Source organism: Gymnogyps californianus, chromosome 17, assembly GCF_018139145.2.
Source record: "Gymnogyps californianus isolate 813 chromosome 17, ASM1813914v2, whole genome shotgun sequence".
NCBI lineage: Eukaryota > Metazoa > Chordata > Aves > Accipitriformes > Cathartidae > Gymnogyps > Gymnogyps californianus.
Window position 1 is genome coordinate 9,666,658 of NC_059487.1, and position 22,156 is coordinate 9,688,813.

The 22,156-nt window shown below is 41.0% G+C and overlaps 1 protein-coding gene and 1 long non-coding RNA gene across 2 annotated transcripts in view; one reads left to right on the forward strand and one right to left on the reverse strand.

Annotated features, from left to right (window-relative positions):
* LOC127023447 (uncharacterized) overlaps positions 1-10,732 on the reverse strand; it is a 223,216-nt gene extending 212,484 nt beyond the window's left edge. Inside the window, exon 1 of the long non-coding RNA XR_007767444.1 lies at positions 10,669-10,732. This is a non-coding gene — a long non-coding RNA (uncharacterized LOC127023447). The remainder of the gene's footprint in view (positions 1-10,668) is intronic.
* Positions 10,733-19,713: 8,981 nt separating this feature from the next.
* Positions 19,714-22,156, forward strand: part of TSHZ2 (teashirt zinc finger homeobox 2) — a 141,852-nt gene continuing 139,409 nt past the window's right edge. Inside the window, exon 1 of the mRNA XM_050907244.1 lies at positions 19,714-19,795. Coding sequence (XP_050763201.1) covers positions 19,756-19,795 — 40 coding nt within the window. The 5' untranslated portion in view covers positions 19,714-19,755. The remainder of the gene's footprint in view (positions 19,796-22,156) is intronic.

Here is a 22,156-nt window from a genome sequence, read left to right on the forward strand (position 1 = left end):
GGTATTAGAAATACTCCCCTCTCCATATTACAGCAGCCATTCCACAGTTGATGAACATTGCATGTCAAGCTATTCACTACCTAGAGCATCCACGCTAAATATTCAACAACCCCCCAGCCCACGAGCACAGCCCATTAGGGTACCTTTGCAGTACTTCTGAAAGGCACCAGTTGCAGTGCCATGTAAACCAAGAGTGAAAAGCAGCTAGCTAGAACACCAGTTTCTTCCATGGCTCACGCATTCTTTGACCTCTCAAAGGAGGGAAAGACAACAAATTGACTGAGCCTCAACAACTCATCTCATAGGCTTCCAAAAACGGTAACAACTTTGTCACTTCTGGCTATGACTGAATTTAAGTTGGCAATTCTGCCAACCCTCTGAGCCATCCAGCCCCTCATGCCTTTCATTTTTTAGGATATGGTTAGATCAGCCCATCCATTATAAATACGACACAGCAGTACCCACAAGCATTACAGAGTTTTCAGCATTTCAGCTAAAAACCCCATTTTGGAAGGATTTACAGCTTGGCTGCAAGAGTGGCGTCTGGCTGAAACGTGGCATACAAAGTCTCACCATAAGAGCCCAGCCGTTTAATAATAAATCAATTTGGCTATTTTTAAATTAGAAAGCTGAAAAATACAAATGAAGTTTACCATTTGCTGACACATCTTTGATCTCAGAAGGAATGTGAATTCCACAGGCCAACCCTTCAGCTGATGTAAATCAGCATAACTACACTGGCATCAGTGGAGCTCCAGTGATTTACATGCTACAAATCTGTCCCTGTATTTATTAATGGGATATTTCTAGGTAGCTTTCGGGTCAAATCTTTGCTGTTGATGTAACCTACTGGAATCAATGGGGAGTTGCATATACAAATGCGGAAAAAGACTTAGGTTTCTTTCTTCCCACTCCTGATTATTTAATTTTTAATTAAAACAAAATTGCAGAGAACAAGCCTAATCATAGAGAACCCAGAATATTTAAGGCAGTGCATATCTTGGTTGAGACCATAATGAGATTTACAAGGCAGCTGTAGGACATGCATCAATTGCTACTTTTTAATCTTTACAGATTGATCCATATGGCAATCTGTGCTATTGTTCATTCCTATTTACACCACAAGCCTACATTTTAGTAATTTCGTAGGGAGGCCATGCTGAAACTTAACAAAATCTCTGAAAAAAGAGGCCAAAGATTTGGCATTACATTCAGGACTTCCTCCTCCTTCCACTTCTCCCCGACACTATCTCCTACCTATCGCTTGCTTTGTGTTGCAGAAAGGGCTAAACATCTCTGCCTCAGCTTCTTCAACCCATGCACATGCAGAGTGTCAGCTACTGAAGAGACCAGCTAGTATCAAGGGAGCAAATAAGATAAGGCACATATGCCAAAAGCCAGAACATCCAAGCTCAATTTAAGTCTGCCCCAATTTCCTCTGCCACACAGGGCAAGTTCTGTCACCTTTTGGCACTGTTTCTATTCCCTCCCCCTGCCATAAAGCCAAATGGGACTAATGATATTTACTAAACTGTGTGTGGAGCTGGGATTTATGTATGACATATGCTAAACATACCATCTATTTGCATGTTTATGATTGCACATGCCATCATAAATGCAAGGTGGAACTGCCTTTGCAAATGCATCATTTTACAAACATTTCTGAAAACCTGAGCATCATCTGGGTTATTGACCGGCTCTTTTTAAAAGCAGTATTTTGTATTTAGTGATACTATAAACACAAAACATTTACTAACACTCAGCACATGCAGTACCTGTCTATTATGGTGTATGCAAAAGCATCATAGCATTAATTGATGTAACGCCCAAGATAGAAATGTTTGCTTGTTTCACTCAGTACATTTCTTCATTTGCTGAATAATTCAGCTTCTATACAGGCTTAGCTGACCTTTGCTTGATAAAATCATATTTCTAAGCATTTGCTTGCATTTGGTATTTTTAATCAGGTTCAAGTCCACTCACTACACATCAGAGCTGAGAATAATGATGCAGATACGTGTTTAGCCAAATGATGTTCCTTATAGCACACACACTTCCCTGAGTTGTTAACTAAAGTGTAAGAGAATTTATGATGCTAAATAAAACCAGAAAAAAAAAGATGTTTTAATAAGATGAAAATCCAAATGTTAAAATAATGAGCCATCTGTATGGGTGGCCCTCTCCTGAGAGATGCCAAGAGCTTTACCATCTGTGAAACATTTACCAGCTGTTTCCTTCCTTTTTCGTGAGAACATAAGAAATCCTTGCAGTTGGTGTTTCTAACTGACACATCCTAGTGAAGGAAACAGGTTTGTTCAATGTCAGGGACCTCTCATGAAAGCTAGCCTGGCTGGAATTAACCTAATAATATTTTGGTAAGCATTGCTGTTCCCTATTTCGAAAAGGTCTTTCCAAACAATGATCCAGCAGGCCACGGAGCGCTCTGGAAAATGGAAGAGGCAGAAAACAGCCCACGAACCACAAACTGGTTTCAGGAAAAAGAAAGATATTGAATATTTGATCTGAACATTTCTTTACTGTTTTGCTTTTTTAAACCCTAATCTATTGCAGGAATTCAGGATAAATTTGTAACCCGTATGAAGCTCAAAGGCACCTGCAATAAGTAAGTATAATCCAAGTATAAAACTGGACCTTGTTTTGTCTCCTCTGATCATTGTTTCACATACCTGCAATCAGCATATCCCTGCAGCTTTTGACCTGATGTATACCGTACCTTAGTGCAAGTGAGTTATGTAGGGTCCTAGATCAGACAATCATGCTCTGAACAATTTTAGTTTGCGGTACACACAGATCAAAGGCTACAAAATAAAGACAAATTTAATCCATGAAAGGATACATTGGCTTGTATTTATTTGTATCCTGATGCACTGTAGCCCTAATTGCACAACATTTAATTATTTCCTTAGTGTTCTCTTATTTCATTAGCTGCCAATGTGAATTGAAGAGAATATAACTTAAGCAGAATTAGCTCTTAAATTCCAAGTCAATGAAATTTGCTCATAGGAGTGATAAAGGGAGTTTCTACAAAGTATTCAGTTATGTTTTCAAAAGTTAATTTTTCAAGAGACTTGTGAAATGAGTCAGGGAAAAAAAGAAAATCAGCATCTGATCAAGTTGACAGTCTATGTGGTTGTGTAAAGAGCAATATTTGGTTCTTGTTTATATGCCAAACACCATGATATCCTGTACTTCAGTTATGAAAATTGTAACAGACATGAAACCAGACATCAGTTCTACACAACACACTAGCAGCACCTGCCTCAAATCAAGGACCATTTTTCCTCACTAAAAGTTTCCTCTCCCTTCCCTCACTCCTCCTTTCCCAAAAAGGGAACATTAGCCATAGCATGAAGAAATGAAGGAGGCTTGTCATTTCTTGTGTGGGGATGCACTGAGGCACATGAGTGGGGACACCAGTGAATGCAGCAGACAGCAGTGTGAACATACCGGGACAGATTTCTGACACAGCACCCAGAGAGCCCCCTTTTGCTTGCAGGGGAACTTCCCTGCACAAATTGCAGAGCTGCCTCTGGAGTGAGTAAACTGTCCCACCACCGATCTCACCCAGCCCAGGGCTCACGTTAGCTGTACATACTAGAGCAACCCCAAAACCTCTTCAACTTGTACCTATCACAATGCAACCCTCATAATCAGCTCCACAATACCTAATAGATGATTCCCATTTTCCAAGAGCTAAGTACAGAAAAGTTGTCTCCATACGTGGGCTATCTGTACCGCAAGTGACATTGCAAAGCATAACCTTTACAATTCAGTTAAATAGCACCAGAATAAGGACAAGGCAGCATACAGTGGGCACTGTCAACATAACCAGAAGTAGACCCTTGGGCAGTTATCCTGCTAGGATCTACAACATGAGAGCAATAGAAGTCTGCATGACACTCAGAAATACCTGCAAAAACCATTACTGGAGTTGCTCTGCATCTTTCAGCAGCAAGCCGTAAGCCAATGGATCACGCTTTGGGCCACAGAAGAATTCCTCTCCTTGAAATCAGCATTGAATCAGAGAGTTAGCCAACAAGAGCAACATGTAACTGATTTCCTGCACTGCAGGATCTGTTCGGTATGTAGTTAAATTTAAGTGTTAAACTTGTTTCGTTATACATAATGCTTCTTTCATTGATATTGGAACCATTTTTCTTTAAGTTAAAAAACACCCAAATAGAAACACTTTGAAGAGACAAGTGCCAGTAAATGGAATAAAAGGGCACCGGGCATTTGGAAGCAGGAATGAATGACTCTTCCAAAACACAACTAAACAAACATCCCAAACTGAGGACAGACCTAAGTAAAATTGTAAAAAGGATAACCTCAAGGTCTCCAGGACTGGCTACAGTAGTGTATTCGATACTTCATTTATTATGATACCATGTGAATCTGCAATGTGTGGAAAGGCGTAGACATAAACCTGTGATTCCAATTTCTCCCCATAACTTAAGAAATCATACTTTGCCAGTAAATTAAGTCAGACTTGTAGGTATTTTTATTAAACCACTTTGAGTACTGTGAAGCACAGTTCTACAGCTACCAAAAAATATCAAGATATAAACCACAGCATGGATATTAAGCAAGCACAAATGAAAATAAAGGAGTCATTTATGTCCTCTTGGTCAAACCAAGTTCCTCAATATAGCATCCATACTGTCAATAAAAGATCTGGCTTTTCTCATGAGAATGAAAACTTAGAACTTAAGTTTTAAGTAATAGCAAAGAACAGCACAAGATTTTTGCTAGGCATCCTCCCAATAATTTTAGAATGGGTTCTAATACTGAATGGTACCAAAGAGTTTATGATCTGTTTTTTAAAGAGGAACTATAAGGTTTGGTAGCTTGCACAATGTTTTAGAGCATAGTTATCTCACTTTCAAATGAATCTACCTTTTACCAGAAAATCTAAAATCTTCAAAAGATGGTGAAAATTACTTTTCAAGGATGGCATGAAACTTAAGTCCTGGAAAGCATCATATCAATATTTATTCCCAGAGAAACTGAAGCATGAAGCAATACAGAATTATTTTCAGGCTGGTCTGTCTATGCTTGCCTCAAAACCATCAAATCAGCCTAGCTAGATGGAAGTCCTAATGGTACCATAGCCCTCATATTCTTAAGTGTTATAAAAACCTTGGGATACAGGATGGTATAGAAAACGTGGGTTGCTTGAGTGTTACCTGTTCAAAGCAGCACCTTCTTCTGAGGTCAAGTGATTTTAATTCATTACATCCTCTAGTGACCTGAGCCCATAACAGCATCTACACTTATATGAATGTTATTAGTATGTGCTCAAAAGGGACCAGGAAAAAGCTAACACTGACTGCATTACATGCTGTGTTCCCCTGCTAGAATAAGATTAAGGTCATTGGCAGGGCAGACCATGTATGTGTAAAGTTTACATTGCAGATATCTTCACTGGTTTGCTGAAGTGCTCATAATTTCAGGCACTCAAATACTCTTCAACTTTGTGAGTATAGAACATATGCAATTAATCAGAAAGCCATTACTAACAAAAAATGGGTTTTGTAGGTGTATGAAATCCAGCATATCTTTTAGGACTTATAAAACCCACAGTTGAGGCTGCTTAATTTTAAAAGCTGGCTATTATTTGTCTTAAATAGCAATCTTAATTTTTTGTTGCTATTTTGAAATCTCTCAGGGTGATTTTCCATGGTTTTAAATTCCTTACACAGCATCAAGCATAGCATGTGTATATATGCATTTATATGTGTATATTAACCCATTTTATTCTTGTTCTAGCTCTAAAGAACAAATATTGCTCTGAACAAAGCCCATCTTGAATACTACCCTTCCACATGCAAACAAGGAAAACCTCACTTTGCATTTGAAGTACCTGTATAACTGAGCAAGTGTTAAGCCTTGCTTTTCTGTTTTGAAAGGTAGCAGTTTTAGCAGTTAGTACTTCTAAATGACACCAGTTACAGTGTTCAATGTATAAATTCTAGATTATAAAAATGGTTTGTAACCATAGCCTCTCTTCTGTGCTCCTGGAAATGCTCTGACTGCTGTAAGCTGCACAGCAGGTTGGTAAGAATCTGACAGAACGGACTCCAAGTAACACCAAGGTGACCTGGGCAGGGTTACTGATGATTTAGTGGGCTGCACAGTGCTCCTGGTTAGTAGGCATTTGAGATGTAAACTCAAAGAATCCAAAGATCAACATAGCTAAAGATCCCATTTTACTTGTTGGAAGGGTAGCTGTGTTAACCAGAGTATCCTGGACAAATTCCAGCATAGGTAACTGCATTCTGTTTTAGCAAATTCTCCCTCCATTTCCTATTAGGAAAGGTATTAATCATTTTTGTCTTTGTGCTGCTCCCATGATGGGGTGAACAAAGGCAGCAGTTGACACTGATCAACTTTTTGACACACAGGTGGAAAAATGGGCTTGCTAAGTACGTAATGATTAATATTAACATTTTAGATGGAGACCCCTGCACAGTTCATTCAGGGACAAGTGGTACTCTGCCATGAACTACAGGAACCATTCTCAGTATAAGGCAAAGAGAAACAGAGACTCAGCCCAAGCACTGGGGCTGCACCACTGCAAAGCTCTGAGTGTATCGTGTGATAAAGAACTAGGTAGCATTAATGATCAAGGAAAGCTCCTGTTCCTTCTCTCTCTAGTTCCAGGTAACATGTGTCTATCTTACCACAGTAAATGCTCAGAGAAGAGCTACCACTAACCAAGAGAAGAACAGACTCAGACCCCATATTTGTAAGTTTGCCTAGGATGAATGGCCCTATAAACCTTTTAAGTCCTTGTGCCTCCTGTGTAATCAATGACACTAAAGCAAGTCACTGACTTTCAGTGGATGCATTGAAGACTGAGCAAACTACCACATCAATACACAGAGAGAGGCTTCGCTCCAGCATTTCCACCCAGCTGGGAATTTCAACCAACTAGGTGCTTTGGAGTTGCTCTTGACCAACAGGTTTCATCTAACAAAAATGCCACTGTACAATTTATATGCTTGAATACACTTAAACATATCATCTTTTCTGGTCCAAAGGGTCCTTAAGAAGAGCTGTAGGACAGGAGTAATAACATGCATGCAGGTGGACTGACATTTCTGCATGCAGAACGACATTTTAGTATTATTTTTATGTGAATGACCAAAATGGAGCTGTTTGAAAAAATCCCCTGGCTTTCCTGACCCTGTCCTTCTCCTATTGGTATAATATTTATGATCTTGTGTATCTTAATTCTCCCATTGAGAGTCTTATGCCAATTCACAGACCAGGTGCTGTGTAGGTGGGTGCTGTGTGGGTTTCCCCTCTGCTCAGATGTCTGAACTACAAGAGCTAAGCATCATGTTCAGCCAGGCCTGAACACCCTTTGAGCCAAGATTAACAATCTGTGCCAAACTATGGAGGCAGCCTGGGATGAAAACACCTTTTTTAAACTTTTGTTAATATCTAGTTATATAAATAGTACAAATCTGTCCATAAAAAAATATTTCTTAATTGCTTGTGCAGTCAGGCAAACTTACACTTTGTCAGAATGTCATTGAACAGTAGATGCCCATCCTTGATCTCATAGTAATTGATTATTACTTAACTCCATTGATTTCAATGGAAGGCATCAGAAACCCCATCAAGAAGAAAAACAAACCTATATTTTTTGACCCTTCCTTAAGAACTCATTTGTGAGCTGGGAGTAGTTATTGTTTTCATCAAATTTCAAAGGATGATCTGCTTTATAGCTTTTGTTTTAGTTTATTAATTATCCAATCTCAACAGTCCGCTAGGATCTTCCTCCTACAAGAGGGGCACTTAGTCATACTACCAGCATATTTCCCAGTGCTCTCCAGAATCTCCCTCAGCTTCATAACAGGGGGAAGGCACCTACATTTAGCATCTGGACTGGATTTCTGAAACACTCTAGACTCCACCAAAGCCCCCATTTGCCTCTCCACTGTCAATCCTCATGGGCTGTCAGTCTCTTTTACTGAGTCTTTGGTAAAAACCAATACAAAAACCAATGTAAAATTCAAATAGGACTGGGAAGTACATTTGGTATCAGATTGCCTTGAAACCTACTGCAGCTTTTTGCAAAACTATACCCATGTACTCCCAAGTTCTCGGGCACATCTGGAGTTTCACAGTTTTGGATCAAACCAGATGACAGCAGTCTGTCAAAAGACAGCCAGAAGCCCATCAAACAGATATGCAAAAGAATTAAAGGAAGAAAACTCTTTTGAACCCAAAATAGAATTTTCTGTAACACAGAAATAGTTCTTTTTCCAAACTTCCTTTCATGGAAAGGACAGAAAGTTAATTCTTTCTGTCTGAAAACAACACATTGGCTTTACTGATGACAGTCTTTAGAAATAGAAAGGCAAGAACATTTACTACTAGCTGTAAGATCATTTTACACATGTGAAAGCAGTGTTCGTCTTGTGCATGATGGGGAGACAGGACTGAAATCACACCAGAATTTGTGGTCACCTTCGGGGGACCCAGTTCTGATCCAAAAGTTTTACATCTCAGGTACAGAAAATCTTCTTTAACTCAAAACACTGTTTTGGACTGAAAAGTCAGCTGAGCTTGTTCACGAAGGGCTTCTGGCTTGTTTTGAGAGGTGGTGGTTCAGAGCATTGTACTTGGCCTCAGAAATTTAATTGTACCTAAATTAAGACTGAAAACTGATCAGGTTGGATTAAAGCCTAGTGGGATTCTGGAACAGAGATTTCTCACTCTGTCCTTTGCTAATATTTTTCCAAACTGCTTTTTGGCAACCCTTTCATTTTTGCACCCCGTTTTCCCTGTAAATGAGCAGTGAAATTCCAAGGGACTCTATCAGGAGTTAAAATCACTCAGTATATATTTGCCAGTGCATGCAGTGTTTATTTTTAAACAGTGCCAAAAGTGTTTATAGATAGAAACAACAGGACAACCCATAATTAAATAACTGTTTCTGCTACATCTGCTATTTAGGAACTTGAAGGAAAATAATTTCCCAACAACAAATAGGAATGGTCAAGAAAGCTCTCAAGTTTGGGCCCATTATTACCATATAAAACAACATATTAGTTGCTTAGCTACCAATCATAAAAGAAGCCCAATTAAAAATGAAAGAATCTTAACTAGCTGCATAGAATATAAAAGTGAAAAGTTAAAAGCTGTCAGGTGGTTAGTGGAGAGAATACTGAGAAATGATTGACAAACTGGGCTTGCTTTGCTTCAAATTTGGCTTTGATTCAATAAATGATTGACACACTGATGTCGTCTGAAATAGCAGATTGTGCTTTGGAGAGGCTATTTAGCAGCCCATTGATTGACAGGTTACTAAAATTGTCCCATGGACAGAGGTAACCAAACAGAGCTATATTTTGACAGGTGGGCTTTTTTTTTTTTTCACCTGTATTTACTATACAGTTTATATTAAAAGCAGAAGTAGAGAAAGGCCCATAAAAGTGTCATTCAATTTCCATGAAAATGGCTTGATGTCTCCTTTTGTAATATTGTTCCACAAAACTAGAATTCCATTCCCCCATTAAGCATCCTGCTTTTTATGGAAGGCTCTTTTTATGGAAGACTCCTAAACCCAAACTGAACAGCCTCAGACTTCTTTTTCAGAAGCGGAGACATACTGTGAACATGAAAGCGTTTGCCCATTTGCACACCGAGTATCTTCACCTTTGCAAGGCAGGAACAAGTAACATAACCAGACACATTTCCTAACCAGTACCAGGTAACAAGGCTCAGTTCAAGGGGAATGAGGTATCAACCTAGCACTTGGCCTCACCAGTTCCCATAAGCTAAGGATGGGGTGGATCTGCAGCTGAATTTGGGATCTACAACACTGAGTAAGGCAGAGTTTGTAAGAACTCATTCAATATCCTCTGAAACAGGTGTGAGGCAGCACACACTGATGCAAAGAATTTTGCCATTAGTGACACAGGAGCTTCAGAAATGCCTGATGATTTAGGAACAAAGAAAAAGAATATTCTGACCAGTGATAGCCATTAAAAAACTCCTAGCGCTTTTTTTAATCAAAAAAAAGCACCACACAGCATTTTTCCTGAGTAAGCATAAATACAGCATTATTCCTCTCCACTGTTAGCCTCCAGACTCCAAAAATAGTAGTTTTCTAGGTTTATTATCACTCTTATTTTTGACACTTTTAATACAAAACCAATTACCATTGTTGAGCAATAAGCCTTTCTTGTTTCTGAATACCCTCCTTTTTGTTCCTAAATTTCCAATTAGGAAGGATATTGCCTACTTTGTCTCACAGTTCTTATTCTTAACATTCTAGACTTCCACAAAACTTTAACATTTCTGATCTGCTTCTTTTGTAACTCTCAGTCATTTATACAGAATGCTCTTTACTTTCCATCTTCAGCTTCTCAATTGCATGTGATTCACTGATAAAACTCCATTTTATTTAACCCAAAGAAGTTTGCACATTGGTTGCAGACAAAACACTAAGGATTGGCACTTACCTTAGGTGTAAGCAACCTAAGTTAGGTACCTGAGTTTGCAAGTTACACTCTCCACTTACAGAAAGAAAGAGAGAGATTGTTTCCTTCAGAGAAACTCCTTCAGAGCGCATACTCAAACCAGACTACACAGGAAACACAAGAAAAAATATTACTGATAACCAGTTACCTGACAGAGGCACGTCCAGAGAGAGCCAAGACAGGATCTGCATCTGAAGGCGGAAAGCAGCCACCCCAGCAGCCACCCCAAACTCAGCGGTGGCCATCGCAGGGCAGCTGTAGCAGCTCACCTAAGTAGCCCCCGCGCTCCCCAGCAGCTGCCGCTCGTGAGGGCGGATTGCAGGGGCTGCTGGAGACACCTGGAGAAGAGCCGGCGAGTCCCACCCAGAAATGCAAGCGCAGTCTTCTGGGCCTCGAGTGCCAATGTTTTCACTAACATTCAGAAAGTTTTGAAAGTTCTTCTGTAGAAAGAAAAAAATATTTCCGAATTTTTTTTGCCTTCCTGTAGTTTTCACATGGAATTATTGCTTGTTGCTGTATGAAAGCTTTGTCTCTTATATCAATAAGAGGTTTGGTTTATTAAAATTACATTTCAATTAAAACCATATTAAGCATTTTGTCCCTTTTAGTGGCTTTAACATTTCAGTTAAACTTTCTCTGCATTGTTTATTAAACAAATGTGCTTGGTATGTGTAAACCGTGTTTGTCCATTTATCTTTACTTGACATTAAAAAAAATCCCAGTATGGCTCAGTAGATGACATGGTACAAGTAGCAATGCAGAGAATTATGGATTCTTAAAGTATTTAGTGCCTCACCTTTTCCCCAACCATTATCAGAGACAGAATACTAGAGGCTTTAGAAAGTATCATCAGTATCATTTTAGCCCCTATATTACTTTACAGATACATCAATTATTCCAATTGCCAGCATAATTTTATTCTCTAATTATAAATAATAATAATAAATAATCATACCAATAGAAGAAAGAATAGGCTTACACTGCACAAACAATTCATTCATGACATAATGGATAGCATACATCCCAATACCATGGTGACCGGGTGCTTTATAATGAAATTATCCAGATAGATAGGGATATTTGCATACTTTGTCAAATGGACACCGCTATAGCCATTTTTAAAAGCAACTTTGGTCCCAAACATCTATGCCGTTGCCTTACCTTCTGCTCAGGGTAAGCAGCTTCTAAGCCAAAGTTTCCTGTAGATGTTTATCTGGTTTTGTCAACTCTGTAATATATTTTCCACAGTTTATCTGCTGTCTTTATTTGGATGGCTACTCAGTCTTTAAAAGGAAGAGAGAAATACAGCATCAAAGAGCTCCCAATATTTACTTACCTGTCTTTGTAAGCGGCCTGACCTCTCCCATCCCCTTAGGGCTTTCAAAAGAGGAAAGATGTTCTACTTTCCAAAAGAAAACTGCTTCTGCCTTCTTTTTGTGTCTCCTCCAGAAGATACAACCTCTTAGCTACTGGTGACTAACAGACAAGAGTGAATTTCATATGGGCACAGGATCCCTTAGAAACATTGCTCTCTAAAAGAAAGGACCAAATGCAGTCCTTGGGTTTTTCATTTCCCTCCTTCCCAGTTATAGTAGTGCACAGTCATTTTTTTGGTTCACTGGAAAAAAACCCTGATATCATCTTCAAACTTCTACTTTGCAGTAAGGTATTCAGCAGTTATGCAGGCATTGCATAAAACATGTCCATTTTATAATTTTAACATTCATAGCATATTTTTAAAAATCTATTAAAACATATTTTTCAATGAAATATGGTATTTTAGGAAAAAAGTTTGGAAGAACATTGCCTTTTTGATGTTGCTTTTTCACCCTAAAAATGGCAGTTCTCAGTTTTTCTTTTTTTTTCAGTTATGTCTTTTTCCAAGGACTCTTCGAAGACTACAGTCCATTTCCTGCCCAGTTCCAGCTAATTGTTATTATTTAAAAAAATTCTAAAGGTGTCATTTTTTAGAAAAGAAAATAAATCCACTAGTCCAATGTGCCTGCTGATTAGGGACTTAAGTCAAAATTCACTGAAGAAAATAGGAGGTTTGTGGACTGCACTATGAATAACTTTTAGATCAAACTAATTCAATTAGCTGCTTTTGCTGGTTTGATTGGGAATGGTGTTACAGTGTTGCTGTGCTTATTTCAGAAAAAGTGGCGTGTTTATTGCTGTTTTTTTAAACTGGAGATTTGTTGTGATTTAAAGAAGGAAAATTCAGTTCCTGAAATGAGAGCTTCCAGGCTGTTTCAGTCTGCAGTAGGTTTGCAAGACTGAATTATAAATTCTGGAAATAGGATGTCATAGTTAAAAAATGCATGGTCAGCCTTATGTATAGTTCTGAATGAGATCTTATGTGATATTTTAGCTGATGACATTGTGATGGAAGATGAACCACAGATGTGGCTGGAGAAGGTAGCTGCAGCCAGAGCTGTGCAAACCATTGCACTGTTTTAAATTCTCGTTACTTGGCCATAAAAGATTATTTTTGCAGTTAGATGGGAGTTCAAACTCAAATGCCTTTTTTAGCAGCCAAAGGGTGAATCCTTTAGCTGAAGATTAGAAGGCAAGGGGCTCTGGAAATGCTGCCTGCTGTTACTCAAAGTATAAATTATTAGCAATATCAGGATTTCATCCCAGGAGGTGAAATTTAACCTTCCCTACCACCCCACCAAACCAGAGTAACTGAACTGTGTGCAGAGAAATGCCTGAAAGGGGGAAAATGGATTTTGCCCCAGTGCTGCTGTTCTACCCCTTGGTAGGGAAAAAGACTGTTGTATAGCATGGCAAGGGATATTTCTACAAAAATCCCAAATATATATTCTATAAACAAATGAGTATTTGTCTAAATGTGAAAAACGTGCAGAAAAGAGTTCCTTATAGTGACCATGAACACACAGGGAAAAATTATAAAGCGAAAATCACAAAATGAAGTACAACTAGAAAGGAACATAAGAAGAAGAAAGTGTTTGGTAAGTGCCTTCTCTACACAGGAAAAGACCTAGGAAAGATTACATCTGTCACTCAGCAAAAAGAGAAAGCTTTTGACAGATCACCCTAAGAAAGCCTTTTTTACTTTCATCTTCGCTACGGGAATCAGCTGTGATCAGATTGCAAAAATAATCAAGACCAGTGTCAGAATAGTGGGAGCTCTGCCTACAGTAGGAAGAAGAGTTTCAAGAGCACTTAGAAAGCATGTAGATAAGGTCAGGCCATTAAACTCGTCTTAGAAGAATTTCAGAACTACTAGTGGTCGTCCCTGAAGACCTGTGGAGGACCAATGGTTTCCAGAAGACTCAGACCAGTGCAAACACACCGGCTATCTTTAAGATGGAATGGTGGGAACAGACCATTGGGTCATCTTACCTTCTGTTCATATAAAAATACTACAGCAAAACAATCAAACTATCCATAAGAACCTAGAATAAGGTTTTTGGAGATGAACAACAGACAACATGGATTTATTCAGGATAAATTATGTCAAACCTACCTAATCTCATTCCGTGATAGTGTGACAGACCTTGTGGACAGGGAAGTCATATATCTTGACTTCTGTAAGCTTCTACCACTGTCTCACATAACAGTCTCACGTAAGTGAGCTACAGGATATCCTCCAGGACATTACTGCAGGGGGCTGGAAGAGGTCGGAAAATCATACTCCAAAATTATACCTTCATGGCCCATGGTCAGGCTGGAATAACATCTGGAGTGGGTCCTGGGCCCAGCAATATCCAATACTTTTATTAAAGTCTTAGAAGGTGGAACAGAAAATATTTTGCATGATATCTGCAGATGGTACCAAGCTAGGGGGAACGGCAACAGCCTTTGAAGACAGCATTGTAATACAGAATGATCTTGACAAATTGCAGAAACAGTCTGAAAAAATAGGATGCAATTCAAGATGAATCAGTGCAAAGTTGTCACTGATCCATAATGAGCTGTTCAAATATAGGATGGGGACAACTGATTACAAAGCAGTTCTGCAAGAAAGCATCTGGGGTTACAGTGAACCAGAAGCTGTACATGAGTCAACAGTGTCATGCTGTTGCAAAAAGGGCATATGTCAAACTGGGACATATAAACAGGAGTGTCATATGTTAGACATGTGAAGTAGTCCCACTTGGTGCTGGGAAGATTTCAAACGCAATACAGCATCCAGTTTTTGGTGCTGCACTTCGAAACATATGTTGTCCAGCCACAGAACAATGAAAATAGTGCCAGGTCCAGAAAACATGACCTGCAAGGAATGAGTGAAGAAATTGGGGTCCTTTGGTGGGTAGATGCAATAAGTCTTCAAATATATTAAAAATTGCAGCAAAGAGGAAGGAAATAAACTGTTCTCCATTTCATTTGAGAACACCATAAAAAGAAACATAGGTTTCCAAAAAGCATTAAATAGTAGGAAAATTTTCTAATGGTAAAGCCACTAGAATAGATTGCCCAGAGGAATTGTTGAATCTGCATCGTATTGGTCATATGTGCCTTAAGGGTGAAACACGTATAGTTAATCCTATCACTGGGCAGCGAGGACTGCACCGGATCACTTACCAAGGTACTCTGTTTTCTGTAAGGAATCCTCAGTCTGTCTGTTAAGTCGATTCTTTCAAAATCATTGTAATTCCAATTTTTTCTAAATCATTTTTTTCCCAGTAATTCTGAAGAAGAAGGAAGTAAACATTGAAGCTGACAATGTCATTAGCTGGCAATATTACTACATCTTGAAAAAATTTAATTTATCAAACTCAGATAATTTCTAACTTTTTTTTTTTTGGTAGAACTTGTCAGAATTTCCACTTTTTTTTCTCTAAAGTGGTAGGCAAAGCATGAAGTGGGTCATCAACTCCGAGATGAATTTCATTCAAGATGAGTTATGTACCTACATATATACAACTTCCAGGGAAGAAAAAAAAAAAGAAGGAAAGAAAAAACCCCCACATTTAATTATCAGCATAGCAGCCACAGAAAGAAAGACAGACAACAAAAATAAGTAAGATAAGACACTTCAAGTAACACAGCTGAGTTTGTTGTGACTACTCATGATGGGAACTGTTATCAAAGTCAAGTACACGAAGCATATTTGGCCCTTTATTGTGCACAAAAATGTCTGTAAACTTTACTGTAATGCACAACAAATCACACACATTATTTTGAAAAATCAGACCAAAACCATCCCAAAGCTATAGCAATAGAGGATTTTCACTATCCCAGATCACACTGTTGTTCCATGTAATCTGCACCTAACCAAGAAATTGGAAAACCTATAAGAACATACTTAGTTGATTGTATATAGCTATATTCAGGGGGAGAAAATTCCTTCTGGATCCCAGTGGGGAATTCAGCTCATGCCCTGAAGCATGAGATTTGATTACTCTTTTTTGAACATGCATAACTGCCATTGCTATTACTGGTCATAACATTTTGTCAGGAAAGAGAAATATTATTCTGCAATGTAATAAAAATAGATAAAATTCAATATAGCTTCAGAATAATTTGCTACATTTCCAAAGTAAACATTAAGCACCCATCAAGATTATTCCATTGGATAAGCCAAGGAAGCCTCCAGTGCTATCTGTTCTTTTTATTCTCTCTAATTTTCAAGTGTGCAAAAATGCTTTCAGTAAATATTATGGGTTCTTCCTGTGCTAAAAGAGATGCTAAATGACCTTCACCAACTTAGTTATAAATAACAGAAGCAGGGAGCACACAAATGCTGTATAGTTTCAGCTCTATTCAAACCTATCAGCGAATTCTGACCAGTGGATAAAAATGGACACCAGATTCTGCTTGCTTTTTTTCCCCTTCTTCATAATCCCACCCCAGTTCCCTCTTGAAAGGCATTCTGTTCTGTCAGCCATAATGGCATCTGCTGGTGGAGACAGGAAGCCATAAATCTGTAGGGTTCCTCTCGACCAAGCCTTGTTAATGCTCCCATTTATCACCGAGGATGGGTGCCATCTCACTAGTGCTCTACTCAGAAGTCCATCTTCTCAATTTCCCCTTCCCAAAGGAGTAACCATTTAAAACAGTAACTTTCTCATCTTGCATGTTGAGACTGAAAACGCCACTGATACAAATACCATACCCAGTGTGTAGCATTTGGATTTAAGCCACGACTCCAGAGAACAATAGCCGCTACTTGCTGATCCCAGACTACGCTGAATCGCTGCTTTGCTTACATCTAGAGCTTGTGTCTTTTCAACTTGCACAGAAGTAGCAGATCCCAGATGGAGAGGTTAAAATCTGAGGGGACTCTGTCATTTGCCCTCCCCCCTCCGCCCCCGATGCCTGCTAGTGTCCCAACACATTACGCCATGTCCCACGGTATGGGAGAATTGTTAATAAACATCACTGTGTTAAAACAGCATTTAATACACAATTCTTCATAATAAACAAACTATCCTAATCAGAGGTGCAGTATCTTTCTGTGCAGCCAGGGAGGAGAGGAAATATAAAACCAACTAGAAGTATCTCCATTTTTCTGATTTGGGAACCAAGATGCAGAAGCTGAAGGGTTCAAAATCACAAATCAAGGCAGGATGAAGTATGAAAAGAAAATCCTAGTTTGCCACCCTGCCCCTGAACTACCTGATCCAGGTCCAGTACTGCACTTACAAATTCGATAGCGTGTCACTTCTTCTCATCACAGTGCCGGGGTAATTGCCCCACTGCCACGGCTGCTGTGGCCCCTCTTGGCCCTGTGTTTACACCTGGCTGAACTGGAGACAAAGCAGAAATCCCCCGGTGTGCCCCAACAGGATTTTACATGTGCTGCACACAGGTATAAGAGGTCTGTGCAATTCCAACTGATTCAAGCAGAGCTGTTCACTTCTGAGTGAGTTATGCTAGGCAGAAGGGGAAAAATAAGTATTTTATGGTAGCGTTATCCTATTTTATGTTTCAAACTAAGCATTTGCTTGCACCAATAAATACCTTCAAATTGCTTATAAAAATTGCTAGAGTTCGTACAGGGAAGGCTATCAAATAATTTAAGTGAAATCAGTTAGGTGGGCACTTCCATAAGCACAATCTCGTATTAGGCTGCTAAATACAAAGGTCACTTAGGGGTCTTCCCGTAGAAACTCATTCCCTGCCTGAGCTGCGGGACTGCGGTTTGCAGATCGCCAGTGACAGCGGCTATAACACAGCGGCTCTTGCTGGTGTTTTGTAACAGAGTCTGATCTAACAGATTGATTTTAGAGGGATGCAAATTATTCCTATTAAACCCAATAGTTTCATTGGAAAGATACAAATGCCAAAGCAGCAAAAAAAGTATCTAAGAACTCAGTTCCATAGCAAACTCCGGGATTAGGCTATGGAGTATTGCAAAATCCACTTTTAAGAGGTCTTACACAAATGATAGTTGAACATATAGAAATTAATCCATCCTTTCAGCCCCAAATCACTTTTAAACCCTCAAGGTGTTAACAGCAGCTGTGGAAAAAAACCCGAAATGAATAAACGGGGCAGGGGAAGTTATCTCCATGCATCTTAGGGAACAAAACTGTTCAAAGCTCCGGTGTCACCTGCCCTTCCTTGGCCTGGCAGTTTGTTGGGCTCTCTGAAAGGATGAGAAACTCTGTACGGTCGGACGGGACGTAGATTTGGCTTGCCGTGAGGGTGCAGAAGCACCTGATGGACATACCTGACTCCCCCTACGTCCAGGTGCCAGGGGGCATTAGGAGAGCAGAGGGTGCTTGAGCACAACATACCAACCCTGCTCTCCCGGCCTCCTCGGTGGTGCAGTGCTTTCTTGCTACAGAAGCGCCGCGAATGGAGCCTTGGGTTTCACCTGAACTTCACCGAACTTTGCATTTCCGTCCAACCACGCTGATTGCCCCTGCTGCTCCTAACGCGGGGGTAACCGTTGGGGTGAGGAATAAGGTCAGAGAAGACGAAGGGCCCCGGTTCCCCCAGCCCCGCGCTCTCCGCAGGGGTTTACACCTGAGGAAGCACCGCTCAGCCGCTAGCCGGTGGTGCAGCAGAACGGCGGGAGCAACAGCCGCGGCCCCCCGCAGCCCTCACGCACGCCGGGGCAATGGCCTTAAATCCCCGTTATTCTAGTGGGAACGCCCGCACACCCGCCTTTCTCGAGTGAAACAGGGCGAAGGACGCCGCCGCCGCGTCCGAAGCCCCCCCCGCCCTCGGGGCCCCCCCCTCCCCGTCGCAGCTTCCCCCCCTCACCGGGTGCCGGGCGCTTCCCGCCGCTCCCCGCAGCGCCCTCCCTCGGGAGACAAACTCTCCGGGGGCGCGTGGGGTGGTCTCGCGTGGTGGTGGGGGGGGGGGGCGGCGGCGCGTGGGGGGGGGGCGGTGGTGGCGGCGCGGGGGAAGGGGCGGTCGCGCGTGGGGTCGCCCCGGCGGGTGGGGCGGCGCGCGCCCCAGGTGCCGGTGGGCCCGGTGCCGGCGCGCCCTGTCTCTTTAATGAACTGCTCTGCCGCCTGTCTGCGCGGAGTAAATTTCATCCTGTCATCAGGTCGCGGAGGAGGAGTTTGTTAATGTTCAGTTTGCTCAGTGGATCGATGTTTGCTGGCATCGCCTCGCCCTGCCTGTGTGTGTGTGTGTGTGCGCGCGTGTGTGTGTGCGCGCGTGTGTGTGTGCGCGCGTGTGTGCCTGTGTGTGTGTGCGTGTGAATACCAGATTTCCTTCCATCCAAAGCCTCCCTGTCCTCTCCCATATCACTCACTGCCTGGCATCTGACAGCACGGAACCTGCAGCGCTCCGCGCACACACACGCACGCACACACACACACACACACACACACCACGCACACCCGGGCACCGCTCCGCCATACAGCTCTGCGAGGAGGAGGAGGAGAGGAGAGGAAAGGGAGGAAGCAGCCAGCCCCACAGTCTTTCCAGAGCTGCCTTTTTAATATATACGTATCTATTTTGTTATTTATTTATTACCATTCTCTGGCACTGTGGGTGCCTTTCATTTGCTCCTGAGCTTGGATGTTTGAATCAAAGCAAAGCAAGTGTTGCAACAGTTAAAAAAAAAAAAAAAAGCCAACCAAAAAAAAGAGAGCGAGCGAGAGAAAGAAAGAAACCTAGATCTCTAAAATAAAATAAAAACCAAACAGGTTCCTATCAGTGAAGTGGAAAGGAGGGGGGCAGGGGAGGCTTGAGGGGGGTGTTGGGGAAAGCAGCTGAGAGGCAGAGGCAGAGGAACACGACTCAGGAGCGTCTCAGGGCTCTCGGATCTGGGGACAGAAGTGAGATTGGAGAAAGTAGAGCGATGCCAAGGAGGAAACAGCAAGCACCCAAACGGGCTGCAGGTAAGGAGAAGCCATCCACTTACACAGCCTCTGTCTCTCCACTCCTTCCAATCCTACCCCCCATCTTTATTATTATTTAGGGTCACCCTTGCTTTTCCGGGCTGGATCTTTATTTATTTATCCCCCCTCCCCCTCCCTTTCCCTTCGTAACTCTGCGGAGCCAGTTTCATTCCTTATTGCCAAGATCTTTACTCTGACATGGGCTGTCCCCTTCCACCCTCCCGCCGCTCCCACCGCGCTCGGTCCCCGCTGCCTCCTGCTCCGAGCTCCCATCCTGCCCTGCCTAAACTTTTCCCCCAACTTTCTTCCACTCGGCTCCCCTTCTCCCCCGGCCCCTTTCCCTTACCGAACCGAAAGCAGCCTCCCATTTGCTTCCCGCTTTAGTCTTTTTTTTTTTTTTTTCCTCCCCTTTCTGATTTTTCCCCCCTCCTGGTGGTTTCTGTTTTTAAAACGTGTGTTTCGCGAAGTGGGTCGGTGTGTTTAATCTTTTATTTCGCCGTGTTTCTGGTGGCAATGCTGGCCGGGTGTGTGTGTGTGTGTGTGTGTGTGTGTGTGTGCGTTGTGTATGCCTGAAATAGTACAGGGACTGTCTCTGCTGATGAACCCGGTGGGGAAGTTCAGCCTTTGATCATCAGTGGTGAAAATTGCAACAGGAAATAAAATGAAGCGTTCTGACTGTTAGAAGACAATCCACATTTTCAAATCGAACCCTTCTTTTGTTTTGTAGCTGAGTTTATGTATTTGCACATGCCAAGTGGTTTTGCAATTTATTTTTTTTTTTTTTTTAAGAAGAAAATAGTTTGCAACTTCGGAAGTGTTTTGTTTTGTCGTTGTAGGGTGTTCTTTTTCTTTTGGGGGCCAAGAAAAAGAAACAGATGAGTGGGCCTGTGTAGTAAATCTTTTCAAAGAGTTTTCTTTCAGGCTACTTAATTGCTTTTTATTTTTTTTTAATAGTGTGGTGGGGTTTTGTTTCTGGGAAGCGCAATATGGAAGTTCATTTTTCTTCTGCCAGACCCACCCACTGAAAAATCAGCTTTCCAGTTGATTGCCAGCTTTGATTTGACACTTGATTGATCACCTGTCATCTTGCTGCCTTTGATCTATTCATTCTTGATATATATCAATAAATCACTCACCATGGTAACCCAAGTGCCAATGACGTAAGGCTTGCCCTCTAGATTCTCTTAGCCAGACATGCACAATTATTATCTTGTTTGGCTTTTAATGTAGGCGGGTTTTTTCCCGTCTTTTTTTCTTTGTGTCCTTCATCAGATTAGTTCTCTGAAGAAAACTAATATTTTATGGTTTTAGTTTAAAAACGGTTTACTAATTTTTCCTCCCCCTTCTGAATATTTTCTAGGTGTAGCATATTATATGTGGGACAAAATGTATGGGCAAGTTTAGTGGCATACTTGAATAAACTTTGAAAAGTAGTGCCTGGGATTCATTCAAAGGTAAACGTTACTTCAGAGAAACTGAGACATGCATAACTTTTATAAACTTACAGATTTTGCCGTATTCATATAGGTATAGGACAATGGTATGCAGGCAGAGTCTTTTGGGACGTGACCAATGAATGTACCTATGCAGGTTGCTAGTATGATTCCTGGCGAGCAAAGATCCCCTTTACCCATAAATAAGAATCAAGCTAGAAATGCATATATATATGTATTCAGAAGAACTCTCTGATGAGTTGCTATTATTGTTTTATTCACAAAGAGGTTATATCTGAATAAGGCATTAACGTTTTCAACTTGCAGGATAAATAGCTATTTTTTCATGGATGCTGATCATCACAGTGACAGTGCTAGAATTGCTCCTTTTTTCTTTCTGTCAGGAGTATGAGGCTTCATTTTATTTTGTTTTCAAAGTAGAATTTTTACTTGGAATGTGTGTAGTATCTTTTTGTAGAAGGGGCACCCTGTTCTTTTTTAGAAACATAGGCTACAGAGTAAGTAAATTTTTGCGAGCAAAGCCCATGCTGTTGTTTCCCGGGATTTCCCTGCTGAGAATACAGTAAGATATGTTTTTATCCAGAACGCCACAGTATTTTTGAGAATCTTAATGATGAGGGAGAAATTTGAATGACCACAATTACGTCTCTCCTTCCTTATTTTTATTATAAAATGTGCATTGCTCTTCAGTGGTGCATTTCTTTGATTATATTTGTCCTCAGATCAATGTTGTTTCAGGTGAGCACAATACTGCAAATGCAGTCCAGTTTCACCCAGCATAACTGATTTGAAGTAGGTTTATACATTTGCAGTAGTTCTCCCGCTTTGAAGTTGTATTTGTGTGTTTGTGGGGGGTAGGGGGGGTTTCAAAGAGCAGACGTGCCTGTTGTATATAGTTCTTAAAACT